At 37.8% G+C, this 22,473-nt stretch overlaps 1 protein-coding gene across 9 annotated transcripts in view; it reads left to right on the forward strand.

Annotated features, from left to right (window-relative positions):
- The window catches only part of TRPM3 (transient receptor potential cation channel subfamily M member 3), a 702,629-nt gene that overhangs the window by 302,974 nt on the left and 377,182 nt on the right, over positions 1-22,473 (forward strand). For all 9 annotated transcript variants that reach the window (XM_070480357.1, XM_070480358.1, XM_070480361.1 and 6 more), the window contains exons 5-6: positions 2,963-3,087; positions 16,609-16,780. In XM_070480357.1, coding sequence (XP_070336458.1) covers positions 2,963-3,087; positions 16,609-16,780 — 297 coding nt within the window. The remainder of the gene's footprint in view (positions 1-2,962; positions 3,088-16,608; positions 16,781-22,473) is intronic.

Consider the following 22,473-nt stretch of genomic DNA (forward strand, 5'->3'; position numbering starts at 1 on the left):
GTTTAGTCATTTGTTTCTAGTTTAGATCAGGGGTCTCCAATCCCTGGGCCGTGGACCGCCTGTTAGGAATCAGGCCTCACAGCAAGAGGTGCGCAGCAGGCAAGCTTCATCTGTGGCTCCCCGTCACTCCCCATCACTTGCATTGCTGCTTCCACCATCTCTCTCTCCCCATCCCCACCCCTGTCCGTGGAAAAATTGTCTTCTGCAAAATCTGTCTCTGGTGCCAAAAAGGTTGGGGACCGCTGATTTAGATGATGTTTAAGTGACACCTGCACTCAGAATTCTTCTCCATATCTAGAATTTGTGAACATTCAGCCCACAAAAACATAGGTGCATTTCTGCAGTGAACTCTGCCAATTTCCTGTGCCTGTCATTGTCATGTGAAACCCTGACTCAGTCTGTAAACTGACATGATCTTAGAATGACTGGCTCAGCCAGCTGTTTATGTTACAGTGATCAAATATCTACAGAACAGTTTTCTTTCTTGGCTGTTGAGGTTTTAAGCTCCAACTTCCACTCATAGTTTAACAGGCATCGTTTGCCTATGGTTATTCAGTCTTTTGCTTTCCTGACATAACCTGAAACTCCTATGGAGAGCAACTCAAAAGTTTCTAAAAGAAATTCTTACTAGGGAATTCCCTAGTGTCTGATGGTTAGGCCTCAGCTCTCTTACTACCAGGGGCCCAGGTTTGATCTCTGGTCAGGGAACTAAGATTCCAGTAAGTAACGCAGCACAGCCCACTTCCCACCCACCCCCCACCCCCCCCCCCAAAAAAAGGAAAAGAAATGCTTATCTTCTGTTTGCAGGAACTTGGGACATTGTATATTGTTTTTCTTCTTTTGTGAAAAGCATCCAATATCAAAAGGAGAATTTATAGCATCAGGATTGTAAACCGAAGAGTTCACCTCTACCTCTCTCCAGGCATAGTGTTCAGTCCAGGACTCAAAGTGAGGGTCTAGTGGTAGCACACTCAGCGTGAGTAAGAGGTGATAATGAAATTGTGTCGGGTGGAGGGAGGGGTACCATGAAGTTAACTTTCTTGTCCAGGACTGGACCCCAAAGGAGTTTTGCATATAAATAGGAAAAAAATTTAACACTAATACCGATAGCTTTGCTCTTGTATTTGCTTTTCTTTATCAACACTCTCTTTTAGAAGACTCGTAGATGGACGACTAAGTGATACTGATGCTCTTCTCAATACTCCCAGCACAGCTGAACATGGATTAGTGGCAGTTTACACTCCTCTGTTGTTTGATTTTTTTTAAAGGAGGCTTTTCCTGTTTGATCTTATGAATATTGCAGGACTGAGTTGCTCACACTTGTCTGTTGTCTCCTGTGATTAAACTGCCTGGTGTGTTTTATGTGCTTGGTCGGTTCAGTGACCAGTTCCTGAGCCCTCCCTCTGTGCCGGCACCTGAAGCACCTGCAGAAAGGAAGACACTGACCTCCAACCTTCTCCTCAGCGAGTTTACTCTGAGCAGAGACGTTCTTTCTCACGTGTGATTACGAACCACAGAAGAATATGTTCACTGACATACTGAACTATTCAAAATACACCAGCTGCAGCCCTGTTCAAATGGAGAAGAAATCAAACCCAACTTAGCTTTCATATAGGAGAGGGCTCTAGGTGTGAGTTTTTCCTTGAAGAATGGGTAGTGTTTTCCTTAAAGAATAAGTTGAAACATCTTTTTCTTAGAAAATATATTTTCTATCTTCTATGAAAATGGTCCCTTGAGAGGGCAGTTAAAAGATTAGAAATTACATCTTCTCCAAATAATTTATTAAAAAGTAAAAAGTATGTTTCCTACCATCTTGTAAACTGAATTTTCTCTCTTAACTATGGTGAGGAAGGTTGTGGTGATGGGAGGGCCATTAAGACAGAGAGGAAAATAATTAGAATGATGTCTAAAAAGATGTATTCATGTATTTTTAACATAAATTTTCCACAGACTGTGTCAACCTTTTCTTTACTAGCAGAGTCTCCACATTATGTCTCTGTATATAAGAAGGTGAAATCAAGATTAACAAAATCCAAGCCAAGCAATTGCTCTATTTGATGACCCTAATTCATATACAAACTTTGGTACAGATTTAATATATTATTTATGATGCTTTTTATAGGATATAGTCATGCTGTTAGTTCTTAGTTATGCTAATATATCATTATACTTATAAGAAAAAGATTCTCTAAGTATATTTTTCTTTTCATAGACACTGTATTCTTCTTTTTTTTTCATTAGAATAAAATAAGGAATTCACTGCTAGAGTTCATCTGTAAGTCCAGCAAATGTATGCAGCATTAGAGCTACAAGTTTATGTTCTCTCCTGAACACCTGTCAGTTCAGTTCAGTTCAGTCGCTCAGTCATGTCTGACTCTTTGCGACTCCATGAATCGCAGCACGCGAGGCCTTCCTTGTCCATCACCAACTCCTGGAGTTTACTCAAACTCATGTCCATCGAGTTGGTGATGCCATCCAGCCATCTCATCCTCTGTCGTCCCATTCTCCTCCTGCCCCCAATCCCTCCCAGCATCAGGGTCTTTCCCAATGAATCAACTCTTCGCATGAGGTGGCCAAAGTATTGGAGTTTCAGCTTCAGCATCAGTCCTTCCAATGAACACCCAGGACTGATCTCCTTTAGGATGGACTGGTTGGATCTCCTTGCAGTCCAAGGGACTCTCAAGAGTCTTCTCCAATACCACAGTGCAAAAGCATCAATTTTTTGGCGCTCAGCTTTCTTCACAGTCCAACTCTCATATTCATACATGACCACTGGAAAAACCATAGCCTTGACCAGATGGACCTTTGTTGGCAAAGTAATGTGTAGTTTTGTAGAAATATGTCAAAATTTTATATTCAATGCATTTAATCTTAAAAAAAAAACAGTTACCACAGTCTCCTTTAGATCAATGGAAAACAATGCTTTGAAAGGCAAGATTAACATTTCTCTTTTTCTGCTTAGGTGTTATTCGTCATGTTGGCGATGCCTTGAAGGACCATGCATCTAAGTCTCGAGGAAAGATATGTACCATAGGTATTGCCCCATGGGGAATTGTGGAAAACCAGGAAGACCTGATTGGAAGAGATGTAAGTTCTGGGAGCTTCTCCTCCATGTTACTTCTCATAAAGGGGATATCAAAAGAGTAAAATAAAATTAATCAGGAAAGTCCTAAGTAAGACTTAACTTCCCTCTTGTTTTGAATCAGTAGAGTATCAATCAAATCAATCAAAATATCAATCCAATTTTGCAAGTACTCTTGGCCCAGTTATGTTAAAATTAATTAACAAAATGAGCTCATTGACTGATGCATAAAATGGGGACTTTTCTTCACCCAGGTCTCCAACTTCTTTGTCATTTGAGTGTCCTTCACCTAAGACAGGAGGCTACAGAGGGAGATTCTTTCCATTCAAACTGTGGCTTCCCTTTCCTTTGCTAAATGCTTGGGTGAGGAGTGGGCACACTCCTGGGAATCTTTATTCCCCTATCCAGGACTGCTCAGAAGCCCTTGACCAAACTCAGAGGAGTATCACCCTCTCTTTCCTATTCTGATGTCTAGAGCCACACACTGAACAGAGAATTTGATTCTATTTTTTTCTGAGTCATCATCTTGTTTCTGTTCCTTCCAGGGTCTCATTTTTGTTTGTTTAAAACTTACAAACAAGTCATTCCTTACCTCCCTTTTAGAGTTTTTCTCTGCTACTAACAACCGATTTTCCCCTTATGCAATGCTTTCCAAAATTCCACTGGTATGAGTTAAACTATGCACACAGATTGCGAGGCATTATTCACTTCTTTGTCCCCAATAATTTTAGCAATTAATTATTTATCAATGCTTCTCTAAATCAGATCAATACAATCCTTCATTCCCAATAAAGACCTGCAATACAGAATAATAAATGTGCTGAGCAGTTTTTTCTAAGCAGCATGAAGTCTGTTTGGGCCAAAAAAAAAAATTTTTTTTTTTAATCAAAGAGATTGAGAAGTAACTGATCCTAAACCACTTCTTCTATTGTATTACAATATAGTGAAACCATCCTATTTCAGTGAAATATGTGCAGTTTTTAAAATGCAATGCAAAAACTTTGAATTTAAAAGTCAAAGATCATGAAATGGAAGCAGTGAATAAATACTCTTTGAAACCTTCAGAACCTTTAACTAATAAGAAATGTCCATATCTATGCTACCAAATTACATGTAGAAACACAAATCTATTCAGAATATATAGAATAAGGAATAAGATAATTTTATCAGTGTAGTATTCTCTTAACTAAAATGTACTTGCTGTTTTGTATCACATACAAATTAAATATCTCAAGCAGCAATTCCCAGATTGTTATGTTGGCAGAACTGACTGGAAAAGTAATTCTAATTTTTTTCAAAGTATCTGAGACTAGTCTTTGTGGAATATATCTTGGTTAATTCTTGCCTTAGATTCCTAGTTGACTTTTAAGTATTTATCAGTTGTGAACTAGAACAAATACAGTTCTTAAAGAATTAGAATATGCTAAAATGTCCCCTAATACCAAGAGCATCTAATTGTTCATTTTATTAACAAATGAATTAACTATTTAAAATGTGATGATTCAGAAGTCATTTTTAAATGTTCATAGTTTCACATCTCTCTTGTAAACCTGAGTTGTTTTTATTCAGCTTTGTGGAGGGAAAACCATTTTGGAACTTTCTCATGCAGATGAACTGTGAATAAGTGAAAGCTAATTATTTCTTTATTCAAGATAGAGTAGCCACATAATTAGCTCAGTTGCTTAATCATTTTCAAAGAATGCTGGCACTGCCTTTCTGTGTCATTTTTGTTTGTCTTCTAATTCTATATGATTGCACAAAGGCAGTACTTATATTGTGTTCACTTGCCTTGCTGGGTTAGAAAAATCACCTCTAATTCATTTTCCTCCAATTCTAGCTTTTTTCCTTTGATTTTACCTCCTCACGTTCTCCTCTTTTTCGCTCTCCTTTTCTTTCTCCCTGTATTTCTCACCAGCGCTACACCCATAGGAACTTGTGCCTATGCCAGTAGGGCTTACTTACGTTATCTGATTTCCCAATGTAAAACTGGTCTTGATCCCAGTGCAGAGAGCAGAAAAAGCCACTTATAAGTTCAGTAAAATGTGCACATTCGTTGTCCCTTCTTACAGGGGTCTGACAAAGGCAAGCCATGGCTCACCAAGATCCAAGTGAACTTGCAGAGAGATTGAGAAAAGGAAATAAAATTGGCAGGTTGTAGAAAGCACAGGAATAGCAATTGTATTTTTGTTCTTTAGTAAGTCTTTGACCAAGATCTATTGCATTTCAACCATTCTGGCATATTTTCCCCCAAACTGGGAAACCAGAATATGCATAAGATTTCTCAGCCTCTTATATAATAATAGTGTTTGTTTTTCAGTGATAGTGTCTGTAAATTATTTGGAACAAAAATGCTGTTTCTGGTTTACAGGATTTATGACATAGCTTAAGAGACATTGTAATATATGTTTATTATGCTAATGTGATAATTTAAAAGGAATATGATGTCAGACTATCATAAAAAGTATTTGAATGAAATATTGGTAGTAACTGGTGAAAATCCCCCCAAAAGTCATTGAAATCGAAGTGTTGTCTGGTAAGCTTTTTTAAGTAGTTACAATAATTTTCATAACTAGCTTGATTTAATACCTTTTATCTTTTTTCTTCCATTTTATATAAACAAACTCACATGTAGTAAAGATCAAAAAGGAAACCTTTTGATATCAGACATCAGGTAGCAGAGGAAAACAACCAATATATTATTAAAATTTCTGGCCACTTCAGAATTCTATCAAAATGCAATCATTTGAAAACATAGGATTGTTGCATTTTTGCTCAAGTGTATATCTATATCCCAAAATAAGATTGAAGTGGCACAAAATAAATGTCAAGGGAAATCTAGGAAATTTACTTGAAATAAATAAAAATATAAGGATAAAAGAAAGGCTCTATATCTAATGACAAATATTTTATTACAGTAGATTTATATCCAAACCAATAGAAAATATAGATCATTTTATCTCTATGGGACTGGCTCTCAGTTGAGCCTTTTAGAAGCTGAAAATTCAATTGCTACCAGAGTTATGTTATTGATAGAAGTAGTAGGCATCACGGTTGTATTGCTAGTCATCTTAGAATTTGAATATACCTTTGGAATGGCACCCTAAATGCAAATGCTAGTCCTAAAAATAAAGAAGAAAGTTCAATTTGCCCTAGGGAGTGCTTGTAGATACTCTAAAGCATTTACCTCCCTTCAAGTCTTATCTCTGAACTGGACTTTAAAGATACAGGACATGTATCTTTGGATTCTGACTTCAAATTAGAGCCACACGCATAGAAGATACTCAGTAAATATTCAGGAAGATGATTGACCATGATGAATTCAGGCTTCTGGGAAAACAAAACATTATGGGGAAAATATATAATAATGAATCTTATCTGGTTCACAACTTTACCACAACTTCATCTCTACTCATTACAGAGCTTGAGCATACTATAGTAATTATAGTGAGGGATTTTTTTACCCAAGCATCTGCATGAAAAACTATTTTCTTACATAGTAGCTCAAATTGGGAGGTGAATGGTGAAAGCTCTACATGTTGGGTAGGGAGACAAACAAATGTGGAGGCAAACAGACTCTTCTCTAACCCCTTTGAATCAGATGCATGATCCTCTTGACTGAGTGATAGAATTAGCCTTAATTCTTTAAATGTGAATACCTTCAACTCTGTTTAACCAAATCTTTTCAATTAATAAATAAAAACAACAGACTTTAATGAAGAGTAATGCTGGCGAATACTGATATAATAACAATTTTTTGCCCTGCTGTTAGACCTGAAAATGAATATTGTTCAGCTCTTAAGTTTAATTCTACCTCTGTAAGTTTCTGGACTATTCTTACTGCTCCTTTCTTCCATGGCCCAGAATCCTATACTGCCCTCAAACGAAGCTCAAGCCCCCGTTCTACCAAGACGGTTTCCCTGACTTCACCCACAATGTCGTATCCCTGATTACAATTCTCCCACAACTATCTTACTCCTCAACTTAATTAAAAACTCATCAAAAATAGGGATTAAATTGTTTTCTTGTTTGTCATTAACCATTAACATGATACTCTGCATGAACATGAGGCATTGACATGTCACTGAAACTCTGAGATTTGATTTCTTTGCCTCTAAATTGACTATAAAAATCACTTGCTCTCTCTGTTTCATACAACTTCCATGAGCATAATCATAATAGTAACTTTAATTTGTGCATGTGTGTGTGAGAGAGAGAGAAAGCTCTTATTTGAGGAAGCTCTCTGACTATATATATTAAGCTTCTGACCTATGTTCTATTTCATAAGAAAACTAAATAATGATTAGAGCCAAGATTCACTGTCAGCAAAGCCCATACTCTTAATTAGTAGTATGCCAGGTGGTCTATAAGAAAATATTTAACGATATTATGTTTTTATTGTTAGTTGAGATACTGGCAGGTATTTTATGCCTATCGATTGAACTCAAAAGTAGAATGAAAAAAAGTAGTCTCAATGAGAGTGACCAGAGCCCTTTTCTTTGTCCCTAAAATACTCTCAATCTGCAAGTATGATTATGAAAGTGTTGCCAGTGTGAATTGGTAAAAATATGACCTGGGGAACTGAATGGCCTAGATTTACATCCCAGCTACACAATTTATTACTTATGTAATGTTAGGCAAGTTTCTTAATCACACTGTGTTTAATTTCACCATAAGTAAAATGGGAAGGATGATAGGGAGACTAAAAACAACAATTTCTGAGTGTCATTATAAGAATTAAATGAATTGTGATTTTCGTATGACTCATTTCAGACTGAGCTTCTTGCTTTAGAAAACAGTCTGGCCAGAATTGTTTCAGGTAATTTAACAGTTTCTGAAGCCTTTATGATTTGTCTTTTCTCAAATTTAAATTAATAAAACACGGCAAATGAAAAATCTAGACATGATTACAAGAAAAAGCACTTTTCATCTTAACCTGAGAATGGAAATTGTGTTTGGGTAGATTTTCAAAACATCATCTCATGTGGTTGTTAAATTATCTTGAATTCAATGATATTGTCTATTTTCCCTAAACTATACATTTATTTTCAGAATTTTATAACCTTTAAAAGTTGTTCCCTTTAATTGGAAAGTGTTCTTTTGATGTCATTGTTATAGTTTAAGCCAAGAAATATCAAGTTTAATAATGCAACTGATGGATAATTCTAGTACAGTTTTCAACTCAGTATATTTTTCACTTCAAATGCAAGCCAAATGTGAACTTCATATTGCAAGCTCAGAAAACCTCCCAAGAGTGTCCTTACATGATATTTGTTGGACTTCTATGATAGGTTAGATAAGATATATTCAGAGGATGTGAGAGGAGAAACTGAGACAAGGAGACCCAACCAATGCGGTACAGTCACAAAGGAGCCAATGCTAGCTAAACCCGGACCGCACTCAGGTTCAGGACTACATCCAGTTGCATGACAATGCGGTTTCAGTAAGCAGTGTTGAATTTGGATTTGGACATGTTGGTTTCAAAGTTCATTTGAAATATCTTTGTGAAGTTGTCCAGCAGGACTGTGAGAAAGCTCTTGTTATCCACTTAGTTTCAGAAGGTGCCTGCATATAGATGACAACTGAAGCCACTGCAATACAGGACAGGATTCAGGGAGGGCCTGAGGATATCCCAGATGCTGGTGTTAGCCAGTATTTAATGGTTGAGTAGAGAGAAGCAGCCTGCCAATGGAGACCAGAGGAAAGGCTAAGAGGGAGAAGCAAAAGCAGAGTGCTGTGGAAGTCAAGGGAGGAGTGTGCTTCAGAAGGACAGAGTGAAAGGCAGTGTCTAGTGTAACTAAGGGACTAAGGAAGATAAGGGCTTGAAAGCGTGCGCTCAGTTTATCAAGACAGACATCATTTGCATCACTGATCAAAGCTGTTTCAGAAGCCAAATGAAGGATCAAGCCACATCTCAGTAGGTTAAGGAGGGGGAAAAAAGTAGAGATGGCAAGTAGAAACTACCTTTTAGAGGTTTGGCTGAGATGAGGAGAAGGGACATGAGTAGCCAAAGGGGAACATAGTTGGAGGGATTTTTTTTCTTCAAAACTGGGAGAGATTTGAGTTTGTTTATGTTTATGGTATAAATGGAGTTAGGGATGGTGAGGAGATAATTGATTAAATACGTCCCAGAGTGGCCCTGTGGTGATGAGAGCTAAAGGGGAGATTAACCATCTGTACCTTTGTAACCTAAGGAGAAGAAGAAAAACTAAGTAGGCAAAGAGTTGATGGTAGGATGTTGACGTTTAGCCGGAGGTTTATCATTTATCACAGCGATAATAATATCAACAGTATTGTAGAGTTTAATAAGTATCAGCATCCAACTAAGCACTTTACACAGACATTTAATTCTCATAATAGCACTCAAAAGTTATTTTTAGTATCCCCATTTTACTAATGAGAGAAACTAAATATGATGAAATTAAGTAACTTGTCCAGTGTTACATAATTAATAAATTGTGTAGCTGGGATGTAAACCTAGGCCAGCCAGTACCCTCGATCAAATCCTTACTTGTTATGCAATATTACTTCTCCATATACGAGCAGCTGTCATTTATTTGAGTTCATTTGTGGATTGTTTCATGAGTTTTACATCTCACTGAACCCTAAAAATGCCCCAATGAGGTGGTCTATAATGATGATAATCTCCATTTACAAATAGAGACACTGACACGCAGATGGTAAATAACCTGCTTAAAGTCAACCAGCTGGGAAGTGTGTAAGCACAGGAGTCAGCTAATCTGCTGAATGAGGATATCCAGTGTTTGGGGTCAGACGTATGAGGAGAGTGGAGAACGGGAACCAGGACTAATCAGAGCCCAGAGATGGAATTCTAGGCAACTCAGAGAACCCAGGGTCACTAGAAGTCATGAAATTGTGATGCCTCAGTGAATCCAGCTTAGAAGGAAAAGAATACGTTTTGGAATCTCAAAGACAATAATAACAATACACTATTATGTTAGCTATTTATCACTGTATAACAGATTACCCCAAAACTTAATGGCTTAGGATATATTCATTATCTCACAGTTTCTGAAGATCAGAAATTTGTGAATGGCTTACCTGGGTAGTTCTGAATTGGGGTCTCTCTTAAGGTCACAGTCAAGTTGTAAGTTGGGGCTACATCATCTGGAGACTTAAATGGGGCTGGAGTGCCTTCTTCCAAGATGACTCAGTCACATGGCTTTTGGGGAGAGTTCTTACCATTTCGATCTGTCCAGAAGGGTGCCTTATTGATGGCACTTGGCTCACCCCAGAGTAAGTGATTCAAGAGAGAGCAAAGAGGAAGCCCCTTATGACCTAGTTTTGGAAGCCACACACCATCCCTTTTGATTCTATGAATACTTAGAAGTGAGTCACTGAATCCAGCCATACTAAGGGAAGATTTTCAAAGAATTTCTAAATATATTTTAAAATCACCCCACTGATACATGGTGATTTCTAAAGCAAGGAACCCCTTTCAAAACTTAAGGTCTTTTCCCACAACCAGTAAGCCCTGTGTCTGAGTGGTACACAGTCTCCCTCAGGACAGGGCAAAAGGAGGCGAGCCTATTTGAGCAGAAAGCCTGAAATGTGGATGGTGCAACTCTCTGAAGCCCATGAGTTGAACACATTTTCAAAGTGCTGTAAAATGATGCATTTGTTTTCCTGTGGATTTTAATAGGAGTCAAGCAGCTAAAGTATCTGGGCATTCTTTACAGTCGGGTTTCTGGGTTTGCTGGTTTCTTGTTTGGATTGCAGAGCTGAGAAACTGTGTCTGGGTTTCATCATGACCCTGCTTTATTCCTAGACTTCCAGCTGAGCTGCTTGAATAGGAAACAACAAGCCAGTGCCCCGTTAGCTCAGGCTTCACTGTAATTTTAAGGATGCACCGTGCCTTTCTTTTCTTCTTTAATATCATTCTCGCAGTCCCCTTATTTCTTTATCTCAGACACAGAGGTCGTTTCCCACTGCTCTGCAGTATGCCCTTTTCTCTCCCAGAAACGCATGCCTGATCCCAAGAGAACCCTGCCACTCCTTTTGTTTCTCTCTCTCCAAAGCACAAACCCCATTTTGCTGCTGCTGCCTTTCCTGACCTCTGTCTACTCTCTAGTTCTAGAGGCCTCATCTGGAAATAATATGATCAGCTGTCAGAAGGATTTTAATGCCTGGCTGAGTCACTGACAAAAATGTCCCAACAGCAAAACCAACCATGATGTCCTTTAGAAATTTAAAATCAGGCTGGGTCCTCTGTCTTTCCTCTAAATGTCTCCTGTCCTGTAAAGGAAATGAAGGCCCACGTGTGATTTAGAGGGAACAGTGTGCTTAGCGGGGCAGATTTGGCCAAGACACTTCACCTCTCTGAGGCGCTATAGTTTTGTCTTTAAAATAAGCATGAAATGGATTAATCCACTTAAAAGTGTCTGTCACAGTGCCTGGCATGCAATAAGTGTTAAAAGAATGCCAATTTTCTTCCTGTAAAAATTATAATCATAGTGTTATTAGGAGGGAAAGAGTGATTCAGTGGTCTCTACATCCCCTACCCTGTTATTGCCTGGGCAGGTTGATACATACCTCACCAGGTAATAAGGTCTGGGATTGCAGAAGGCTTGTGATTGATGACTCAAAAATCCGATTTAGCTCAATTCAGTTCTATTCAGGAAAGAAGTTACAGATACCTAAACTACTCTTGCATTGTGGAAAGCACCACAAAGTGGAAGAGACCCTCAAGATATGAGCAAACTACTTTTTTGTAGTCAAGACACATAGCAAGTCATTGTTCTGTACTAACCTAAGAAAGGCAAGTGTATTTTTTAATACAGACTGTTCAGACTCAACTTTAGAGATAGAAAGCCTTTAGGATTTATAGTCAAGTCCTCTACCTTACAGATGAGAAACTACCATCCGAAAAGTTTATTTTTATAAATATATTTTGAACATTTATTTCAGATATTACTTAGATGCAAGATTATATGCCTCTTTAAGCCAGTCCAGTACTTACCACATACATTTCCTAGAGAAATTCTGTGTGTGAATGAATGAATGAATATGTTAGGTAGTTAGAATAGGAAAAAGGAGTCCAAAATGACAGTGGATAAAAGACAAAGAAGGGAGAAGCATGAAAATGGAACAAAGGAAGGTCCAAGGATGGGAGTGAGAACCTCAGGTGAAACACAACAGCCCTCCTGGCTAGCCCAGTTTACATAGGGCAGGCTCAGGGGGAGGAGAAAAAAACATATAAAAAGAGGAGCCAAAATCTCTCTTTATTTGGCTGACCTGCCCTCACACCTTGAGGATGTATTTTCCTTTGCCTGCCAAATAAAACTGAGCAGTAACTGAGCTGTAACACTGGTCCACCATTTCAAATTTTTGCTGCAGTGAGACAGAACCGAGGAATTTACACACTCCCCCGACAAATAAATTCAAAGACTTGCCCAGGGTCACAAATCAGTAATTAGAGGAACTACAACTTAAAGTTCCATCCCTGACTTCCTACCAAGTACTCCCAGGTGAGACCAGAACATGCATAAAAATAGCTAGGAAAATTCCAGTCAGTGTCCTATATCAACTCCCACAAGATTGATTTAAGTCTATCCAAGTAGAACAGATGCTCCTGACTGATGTTCAATTCTTCCACGATGTGTCTAGATCAGTTCTCTCCTGACAATGATAATGGCCCTACAGATGTCTTATATGAAGACCCTCCACCTCATTAACTCCTTGAGCAATTTATGTTACATTTCCTCTTTGTTGAAAAGTCAAGGTACACAGAAGCCTTGGAACCAGACATTACCAAGCAGCCAATACAAAGTGGTGTACAATAGATTAATGAATGAAATACTAAGTATCAAAAATCCATTTCCATGCAGATTTCCCTTCTATGTATAGACACCAATGTAGTTACCAATCATGAAGATCACTTGATATGTAGACCTTTCAGACACCATTCACCCTTCTAAACACAGATTCCTCATTTGAACTGCAAAACACAGAATATTATTTGAGTGATTCTCCTCTCAGTTCTGTCAAGGGTGCTATATAACATGTATTCTTAGGAGAGAAAATGATCTGTTATATGCAATCAATACTGCAGAACATTAGAGTTTGATTCTCCCAGGAAACACTGGCTGAGAAATGTGCTTGAGTAATCTGTATACCTACAGGTCACAGTTGTTCTTGCTATGCACACATGTACATGCCCATACACACATGTTTCCAAAAAATCCTCTTTTTATGAGCTCTTAACAATAAAAATGGATGCATTACCTCCAGAATTTTGTCAGAGGGAAAAATTCATTTGTACTCATGTGCTACAAAGTCATTGTTTTTTTCTATTTGAAAAACATAACAGGAAGATCAGCATATCTTTTGTAGATATGCAAATTGTAAGTTGAACAAAAATAGACTGCTGGTATGTTTGCTATGAGGAATATTAAGTAGATTTTGTAGAAAAGTTGGACCCAAGTGCATTCCTCTGAAGTATTTGGGAAGTTATTTCCAACTCTTCATTTAATCAGCAAACGTTTCCAGAATATCACCATCTTAAATGACCTACGAGGATATAAAAAGAAAAAAAAACTTGTATATTTTAAGCAACTGATTACTAATTTGTTTTCTTTACTTATATTGATTAGCTTAAATACTTGTGTTAAACAGAAGTCAATGATTTGTCTCCCATCATTTCATTTTGGTCACTAGTTTGCAATTGGAAAATGAATTTATAGTTGGTAAAATAAAGCCCGACTTGACAGGGAATTCACATTTGTGTATTGCCTGAAAAATCTACCAGGCATGGTGACAGTTACTTACAGAAACTGTAATAAACTGCCAGTTATACTATGATCTCATCTAATCCCCATGAGGTTAGCAGTTTTATCATTTCCCTTTTACAGATTAAAAATGTGAGACTCATATTCACACATTGTTGACAGAACTGGGATTCAAAGAGATTTTGATGCCCCCAACGTTCATGATTGTTCTAGGAGTCAACATACCTTCCTCCAGTGATAACTAGAAAATAATTTAGGACATTTAACTTATTTTTTTTGGATTTATATCCTCTATTATTCAGCAGAAAAAAAAATCTGCCAAAATATAACCACCTTTAAGTTATCTTAACGTAAGATTCAAAGAAATGGGAGCAGTAAAATGAAGAAATTAAAATTCACTAGTGACACTGTAAACTTGACCCTCCTATCATAACTAATTCAGATGTTTAGTATTTCCAAAGAGCTGATGCACCATGTTTCACAAGAAAAGAAAGTAAAAACTCTGAAGACTGAAGTACCAATGTCCTTGGAATTTTGTGGTAGGGAAAAGAGATATATAGAATATAGTCAGATGATTTAATTATGTTCTTTTAATCTCAGATCATGGTAATTATGTCAGGTTGGCCCGGAAGCATTTTCACTCCTTTATTCATTTGAAAATGTCAGTTTCACTTATGGTCTTTAATTAGGTTCCCAAGAATTAGAAAACATGCCCCGTATCTCAGCTAGAACAAGTGTCTAGGGTTCATCATCATTAACCTCTAGAACTATATGCCCCTCACAGAACTGCTTTGGGGTTCCGTCTTTCTTGGCATGGAGCCTTGGGGAACTGCTGTTAGGAAAGAGACAACAGTAACCTAAAGCATTTTCTTTTGTCCAAAAGTACAACGCATAGGCACTTTAAGAATAGGAGAAAGTCTTTCTGCTAAGTCTTTTTCAACAAAGCATTAATATTTATTAACTTGCACTCCGAAGTAGAATGAATGTTTTATGATCAAAAACAAGTAACAAGAAAATGGAAATTTTAACCACAAGCGACCTACTCTTCCAGTGATAAAGAACTCAGGATGGGGTTAGCCAACCACTCTCTCTGTAGTTCAGGGGTGAGGGGTCTCTCATTCACTCATCTAGACAAAAGAGTAATTGAATACTGCTCCATGTGATTACTGGAAGCAATAATCACAAATTTATGGCTTCCTTTATCAATGAGAGTCAATAAGAATGAAGCCATGAATTAATGTTATATTATGCTATATTAACAAATAAAGACATATTTAAAAGGACTGAAGGATATTTCAAAGCTCAGAATTACCCATTTTAAATTTAGATTAGATCAATTCCCAAACAATTCAGATAAGAGAGAGTTTTTAATTTTCAACTTTGAATAAATGCATGTCTGTCTCAAGTTTTATTTAAATTAATTCATTCACTATTCATTGAGTAGATTCTGTTTGCCAGGCACATAGAAATGTGGGGTTTTGAATCAGCATCAAGGTGTAAGATATGACTTTTATGAGATCTTTTCTACTAACACTGTCTTTATTAAATCACTTTGTAATTCCTTTATCAAACTACTCAATCTTACTACAGCTTTTCCTGATGAGTTATTTCATACCAAATATGAACAAGAGCATCTCAACTCTATAATTAATGTATACACTGCATAAAGACACAGAAATAAAAGCCCCTTCACATTTGTTTCTGTCTCGTCAATTTCAGTGATTCAGTACAGAGATAACAGTATGGAGATTGTGTAATAATGAGTTTGTTGAATGTTCCTTTTCATAGTCTTGAGTGAAGTTTTTGCCTAAATATTCTAATACATCATTTTGTTTCCATTGTGTCTGAACAGTTTGGGAAAGGGGAATGAATAACCATGGATTTTGGAATCAGGCAGACCTGGATGTGAATTCTGGTTCAGTGTAGTAAACTCTTATAAAACCTATGCCATCTCCATCTCTGTTTCCTCATATACACAAAAAACATAACAGCATCTACCTTGCATGATTGTTTCAAGGAGGATAGATAATGTATAAAGCAACTAGCTCACAATAGGTTTGTTTTTCTTTTTAGATCAAGTCTGAAAGACCATACTAAGCATTGTTCTGTTTTAGGTAGTATAATTCACCATGAAATTAAGATAACACAACCAAAAAATACAACAGAGATGAACATTTTAAGCCTGATTCATATTCATCTCATGGGACAGTTATTTTTACATTCAGCGTTTCCACTGAAGGTATCTAATAAGAACAGTGTGTAGAATTTTAAATAATAGACCTTCAGATTGCTGAATGAGAGCAGTAACTCCTACTTAATTCCCACCCTCCATCCCTAACCCTGCACTATACTCCCAAATCATGACTGCTCTTCTGTGCCTGTTAGAGTGTGGACATGATAGAGAGAAGAAACATGGAAACAAAATAAACCTAAAAATTATTTTTGGTTCATCAGCATATATAAACAATCAACTTCAAAATGAAACAGACATTCACATGCCAGTTTTTGAGGACAATAAAATCACAAATTCTTCTTTCTGTATAAATCCAAAAATTAAATAAATACATAATCCTTTAAGCATAATCATGCTTTGAATAGAACATTTACTATAAACCTTGCTTCTACCTGAAACAATATTAAGAAGAGGATATAGACTGTTCTTTCACTGTCCCAAAGAATTTATTTCACTTCTCTCTCTCTCTTTCCTGTCTGTCTGATTCTCCTTTTCATATTTAGTCCTCTTTTCTCTGACTTCCGCCCCTTCCTTTTGAAATTCTACAGGTTGTCCGGCCATATCAGACCATGTCCAATCCCATGAGCAAGCTCACTGTTCTCAACAGTATGCATTCCCACTTCATTCTGGCCGACAATGGGACCACTGGAAAGTATGGAGCAGAGGTGAAACTTAGGAGACAACTGGAAAAGCATATTTCACTCCAGAAGATAAACACAAGTAAGTCTACCGCTGTCTACTCATGCCTCAGAGCAAGTAGGATGAAAGTGAGGAAATTCCAAATGCAGACCATTATTTCTACATGGCTAATGGTTAGAATTAGAGGAAGTCACCTAAAGGGGGATAACTGGAGGCTCAAGAAGCGATTACACAATTAGTGAACTCAAGCTCATTCATTATGTATGAAAAATCCAACCCCGTCTGGAGTTTATAAATGCAAATAAGCCTTTCTTTCCAAACTTTTTTCTACATCCTTTACACAATGCTCTAAGGAGGAAAAGCACCCTGGAGAAATTTTTTCCACTTATTAAGCTATTTGGGGTAGCTATAAGAAAGAAAACAGTTTTTGATCTTAGCATAGATCTGGCTGTGCAAAGGCATTTCAAGGGAACTGACATTCTATGTCTAACCATCTTGATGAAACTTTAATTCTGTCTCTGAATTTTATGTATGTATTCATTCGCTGTCTCTAGATACCTACATATTTAGATATACGTGTGTATTTATGGGAACCATGTAATACTTAGCCTGTGGTTACACTAATATTATCTCAAGTACTTATGTGTTCTATGCAATATTTATTATGTACCCATTTAACTATAGAAGGTAGCATTGTAAGAACAGTGATGCTCCTGAAATCACTCAATGGCTTGCATTTAAATATAATAGAGATATATAAACAATCCACTGTCCTTCCTCACAAAATAAAATTCAGTTTGTTTTCACAAAGTAACACATGGCTTCATGGCAGATTTAGGCTTTGTGGTAACTGTGTGTTCTATCAGGGAAACTTGGCTTTAATTGATTGAACTTTCAAAGCCTGCAGTTCCAAATAATAAAAGATTTTCTTTGGCTCAGTAAGTTTTCAGAAGTTCAGTGTAACACAATTCAACATGTCCAAATGGCTTTTCTCATCTCTTGTCTTTTCTCTGCATCATCCAGAATGGATTGTGCTTGCTGTCGCCACCTTCCTCCCAGAACTGGGATGCCAGACCTGTCAGACCATAACTTGTCTTTCCTATATTCTGTTTTCTGGTTCCACCTTTTAGAAGCCACTACTGTTTCAACAGTCAAGTTTCATACCTTCATCTTTTTCACAGAGAAGTCTGGAATAATAAATTGTGATGTAGGCCTGAAGTCAAAATTATATTAGAAAACTCTCTTCTATCTAAGAAACTTCAATGGTCTTTGGAAAGAGAAAACACAGGATTACCAAACGGTAATCATCTTTTGCGGGAAAAAATAGTAGAAAAGACTAGAAAATCCATTCAGAAACCAGCAGAGATCAAAAGTAAAAAAGCACTATTGCCAATGGGTAGTTGTTATACTGAAATTGAATTTTATTATAATATTTGATAGAAAAGCAAATATTATCTAATTAATGTTATCTATTTAGGTTTTCATAGTCTATAGGATTCCTTTTCTTTTTGTAAACCAGCAGGTTAAGAAGGAGCCTAAATAGGAGTAACCTGAAAGCTGAAGGAGATGGAAGCAAGGTAGACAAAGAGCAAATGCAGGGTCAAGTTCAGTGCTTAGTAATGAGACCAAATTTGTCCAGACACGCAAAGCATGCCATTGTGTCAGGTCCTGAAGGCAGCTGGGCCAGATATATTCATTAGTGTTGTGAAGAGAGCTAGGCGTGTACTTGTGTAAATTGTATACTCAGCTATGGAAGGGCCAGCAGGAGCTAAAACCTAGCCAGGGCTGTGTGTGCCAAACCCTGTGCCTTATAGGCTGCCTGAGGAAAGATACTCTTTCCTAATTGGTCATTCCAGAGAAGGCACCCTTTTTAAATTTGGAGATGTACCTTTCTCCAAAGCTCCCAGAGGTGGCCCTGTGGGGGTGGCCCTGCAGAGGAGGCTTGTGGGCAGTGGCTGGGCCTCCCTGAGGAGCAGAGCCCAGCAGCACAGAGCTGAAGAGCAGGCCAAGGCTCGTGGCATCAGGGATTCTGGAGAAGCCAGGACACCATGTACATGCCTCATGCCATTCGTGTGACACTGGACCCGTAGTGACATGCACACATCTTGACAAGTGGAGTCCCAGTCAGATATCCAGGCCACAAAGTAGGGAATAAGCACAGATCCAGGTCCCAAGCTGAAAGACAGGTCAGAAAAGCTGGCTTGAGACTCCTGAAATGCTTCAAGTCCACAAATAAGATTAGACCTCAGGTCTGGGGTAGGGGCCGAGCCCCTTAGTTAGGCTAAATGATAGTCGCTGGAACAGAATGGGGGTAGGGAGAGGCAAATAGTCATTTCATTCATCATAATTTATAAACATAACTTTCCTCCTTGCTTTAGGGACTGTATTTGAGGCTTTAAGAAATCCATAGGCTTCCATTCAATGCAAATAATTCAATGAGAAGAAGAGGGTTAAAGATGCCCAGAGGAGATCCCTGAAGTCACAGGAAGTTAAAAGGCTCAGGACCAAGACTTTGCCACAAGTTGTAGTAAATGATGCTATGAGTTAGCTCTTCTACCAGTTCTATCCCTGAACTTGGTAGTGGGAGGATGGCCAACTTATTCCATTTTCCGGGGACTTCCTTAGATTTATTGTTGAAAGTTCCATGTCCCTGGGCCTGCTCTGTTTCAGGCAAACACAGATTGTACGTCACCCTCCAAATCAGACTCATGAGTCATTAGCTCTACTTCTCTTTTCACTGCATTTACCCCACAAAGCAGGGAAGGAACAACAAGGACCTGAGAGCTTAAGGAGTGACCCAGACTTCTGGAAGTAAAGAAAGACCCTAGAGATGTCCATTCAGTTAGCAGCAAAGCGAAGTGCCCGCTAAGAACCCAGAAGTCTCCAGAATAGGACTGACTGAGAAATAAAGGGGGAAAGTTGACCTGTTTAAAATAGGAAGCAGCAGAAGTAAGAATATAAACTGTTAATGCAATTCTGCTCTCTCATCTGAACACTCTTTTTTTCTTTATAATTAACAATAGTTTGCTTCTTATTAAAAATAAATTTCTATTATATAACTATTTAAAAATTACATCTTAATTTCCTTCTTCAAAAGTTTAAGAAATCTGTAGCACAACAGGAGAACTCAAGTTTAGGAAGCCCTAATTTAGCCTCCTGAAGATTAGACTCTCCAGCAAGATACCAGAGTAGTACCATCACCACCTTTTATGCCTGGGATGACTCCAGGGATGTCTGAACACACTCAGCATTTTCCTCATAAGGTGTGATTCCTCCTCATCACTTAGGGGTGACCTGCATACCATAGGAATCTTTCCACGAGTCTATTTTCTCGCATAAATGACAATCTTCTGAAGAATATTTTCTTAAATAATAAGTAAATCTTCCTCAAGAGACTTTTAGGCCCTTTCTCATCAACATGACGGTCATGAATGACACCATACTACAAGCACCAGCCTCTTCGGCTTTTCTCAGTGCTCTGGCGTTCATTACCTCATCTCTGCCCACCCCACTCATCCCTGCTGCCAGCAGTCCTTCCTGAAGTGCTGTCGTTGCTTACCGAAGGACTTCTTTGTTTCAAAAGGAGAATCTTTTTGGATGTGAGTGGCTGAAGAGCACACTTCCATTTGCAGTTTTCTAACCTTCAGATTTAACGTGCAAAGCTTTCCCCATCATGCCTTTAGAAAACAAATACTTCTTGAACTCTTATTATGTACCAGTCATGATTAAGGGCCAGAAAAGCAGCAGTAGATAATTCACTGAGCCAAGTCAAGAGGGGCAAGCAAATGAATAAATGAATAGGTAAATACATGTAGTAAGAAAGCCATTAAGAAAAATAAAACAGAGGAAGGTGTATATGTGTTTCTCATGGGTACATGTGCCTGCCTGCATGCACATGTGTGTGTCGGGAGGAAAGTTTAGATTAGGTGATCAGGAATGGCCTCTGTGATGGTATAATGTGTAAGCAAAAAACTGAATGAGGTCAGGGAGCCAGCTCTGAAAAGAGCGTTCTGGAAAGAGTGAAAGCAAGAACAAAGACCCAGGTCCTTATATGCCAGTACTATCAGCTGAGATGACAAGCTCCATCTTAGAGTTGGATTTTATTCTAACAGATCTGATCTGGCAAGTTACAGCATCTCCCTAATGGTTTAAAACATCACTCCGCTGTTGTATGTAGAGATATGACTGACATGGGGGCAAGATTAAAGGCAGATAGATGTTTCAGTAGACTATTATCATAATGCAGGTGAGAGATGACAGTATTTCAAATTAGGGTGGTAATAAAAGTAGTAAAAAGCAGTAGATTCAAATATATACATAAGTGGTAAAATATACATAACATAAAATTTACTATTTTAATATTTTTAAGTATGCAGTTTAGTGTGTGAAATAGATTTACATTGTTGTATAATCATCACCACTATCTATCCTCAGAAATTTTCATCATTCCAAACTGAAACTCTATATGCATTAAACACTAGCTCCTCTTTATTCTCTCTCTCCAGTCCCTGCTAACCATGATTCAACTTTATATCTTTATGAATTTGCCTGTTCTAGACACATCATATATGTAGAATTATACAGTATTGGTCCTAAGATATATTTTGAAGGTAGAGCTTAAGAAGAGTTGCTATAAATTGAGTATTCAGGAGAAAGAATAGACACATCAAGGTTACTGCACAGTCATCCTTACAAACACCAGCGTATTCTTAAAGAACAGGGCTAGTGGGAGCCCCTAATGAGTAAGTTTTTACAGAAAGAAAAGGGAGTTGAAAACCAGTCTCAGGGGAGGTGAGACAAAGTTCTTGAGGAGGAGGGAGATGTTGAGATTCAGTGCACAAATGGAGAATGTGGCCCTCGGTAGGTCAGGGGAGTTGCATCCTGGGTGAAGGCAGAGTTTATGGGCACAGATGTGGATGGGATGGAATATTTTCTACTGGGAAGTTTGGGTAGTTCTCTATAGATGCCTTCTGTATCTAAAGAAAATAATATAGGAGATCATTGGCTAAGAGTGTGAAAGGGGAAGAGTATAGAAGATTAGGGAGGAAAAAAAGAGAAAACATTTGTAGAGTCCCAGAGAGTGAGCCGACTAGGGAAATGTAGGGTTGCCCACTTGGTATTTGTGGTCATAGCTTTACAGAGGCATGGATCATTATTGCTGTGAGTTTTTTTTTCCAGGCACATTCAGCCTGAGTAGGAAAATAAGCATAGAGTTCGATTGAGAACCTGTTGGGATTTTGCAAAGCAAGTAAAAAAGAGGAAAAGAGAATCAAGGGAGTGAGGTTGCGTGCACTCTATATACCTATAGCCCAGGAGGATTTTCAGTATCTGAATGAAAGCCACGCTTCCCCACCCATATCTGTGCCCATTTATGACAGCATAAAATCATTCTTCTAAAAGATCAGAATACGGTGCAGAGAAGTGATTAAGAGAATTCTCAAAGATGACCCACATCCTTAGTTAGTATTCCCAAGCATTATATTAATTTCAGACTTTTAAATAAAAAGCATTCATCATAAAGAATCCCTCATATTTATTTTATTGTTGTTCACATATTCATTTAAGTTGAGTCAAGTTAGCACAATGCTGGGAATATAGTAGCTATTCAATAAACACATATTAACTGAAAGACTGAATACCAAGGGACCACTCCAGAAAGTAGCATATAAGTAACCTGATGAGACTTTAAAATCCCAAGCATATTTTCTGCATACATTTTTACTGTTAAAAATTTCCAAAATAAAAAGAGAGAATATTATAATAACCCCTCATAA

Source organism: Odocoileus virginianus, chromosome 18, assembly GCF_023699985.2.
Source record: "Odocoileus virginianus isolate 20LAN1187 ecotype Illinois chromosome 18, Ovbor_1.2, whole genome shotgun sequence".
Classification (NCBI taxonomy): domain Eukaryota; kingdom Metazoa; phylum Chordata; class Mammalia; order Artiodactyla; family Cervidae; genus Odocoileus; species Odocoileus virginianus.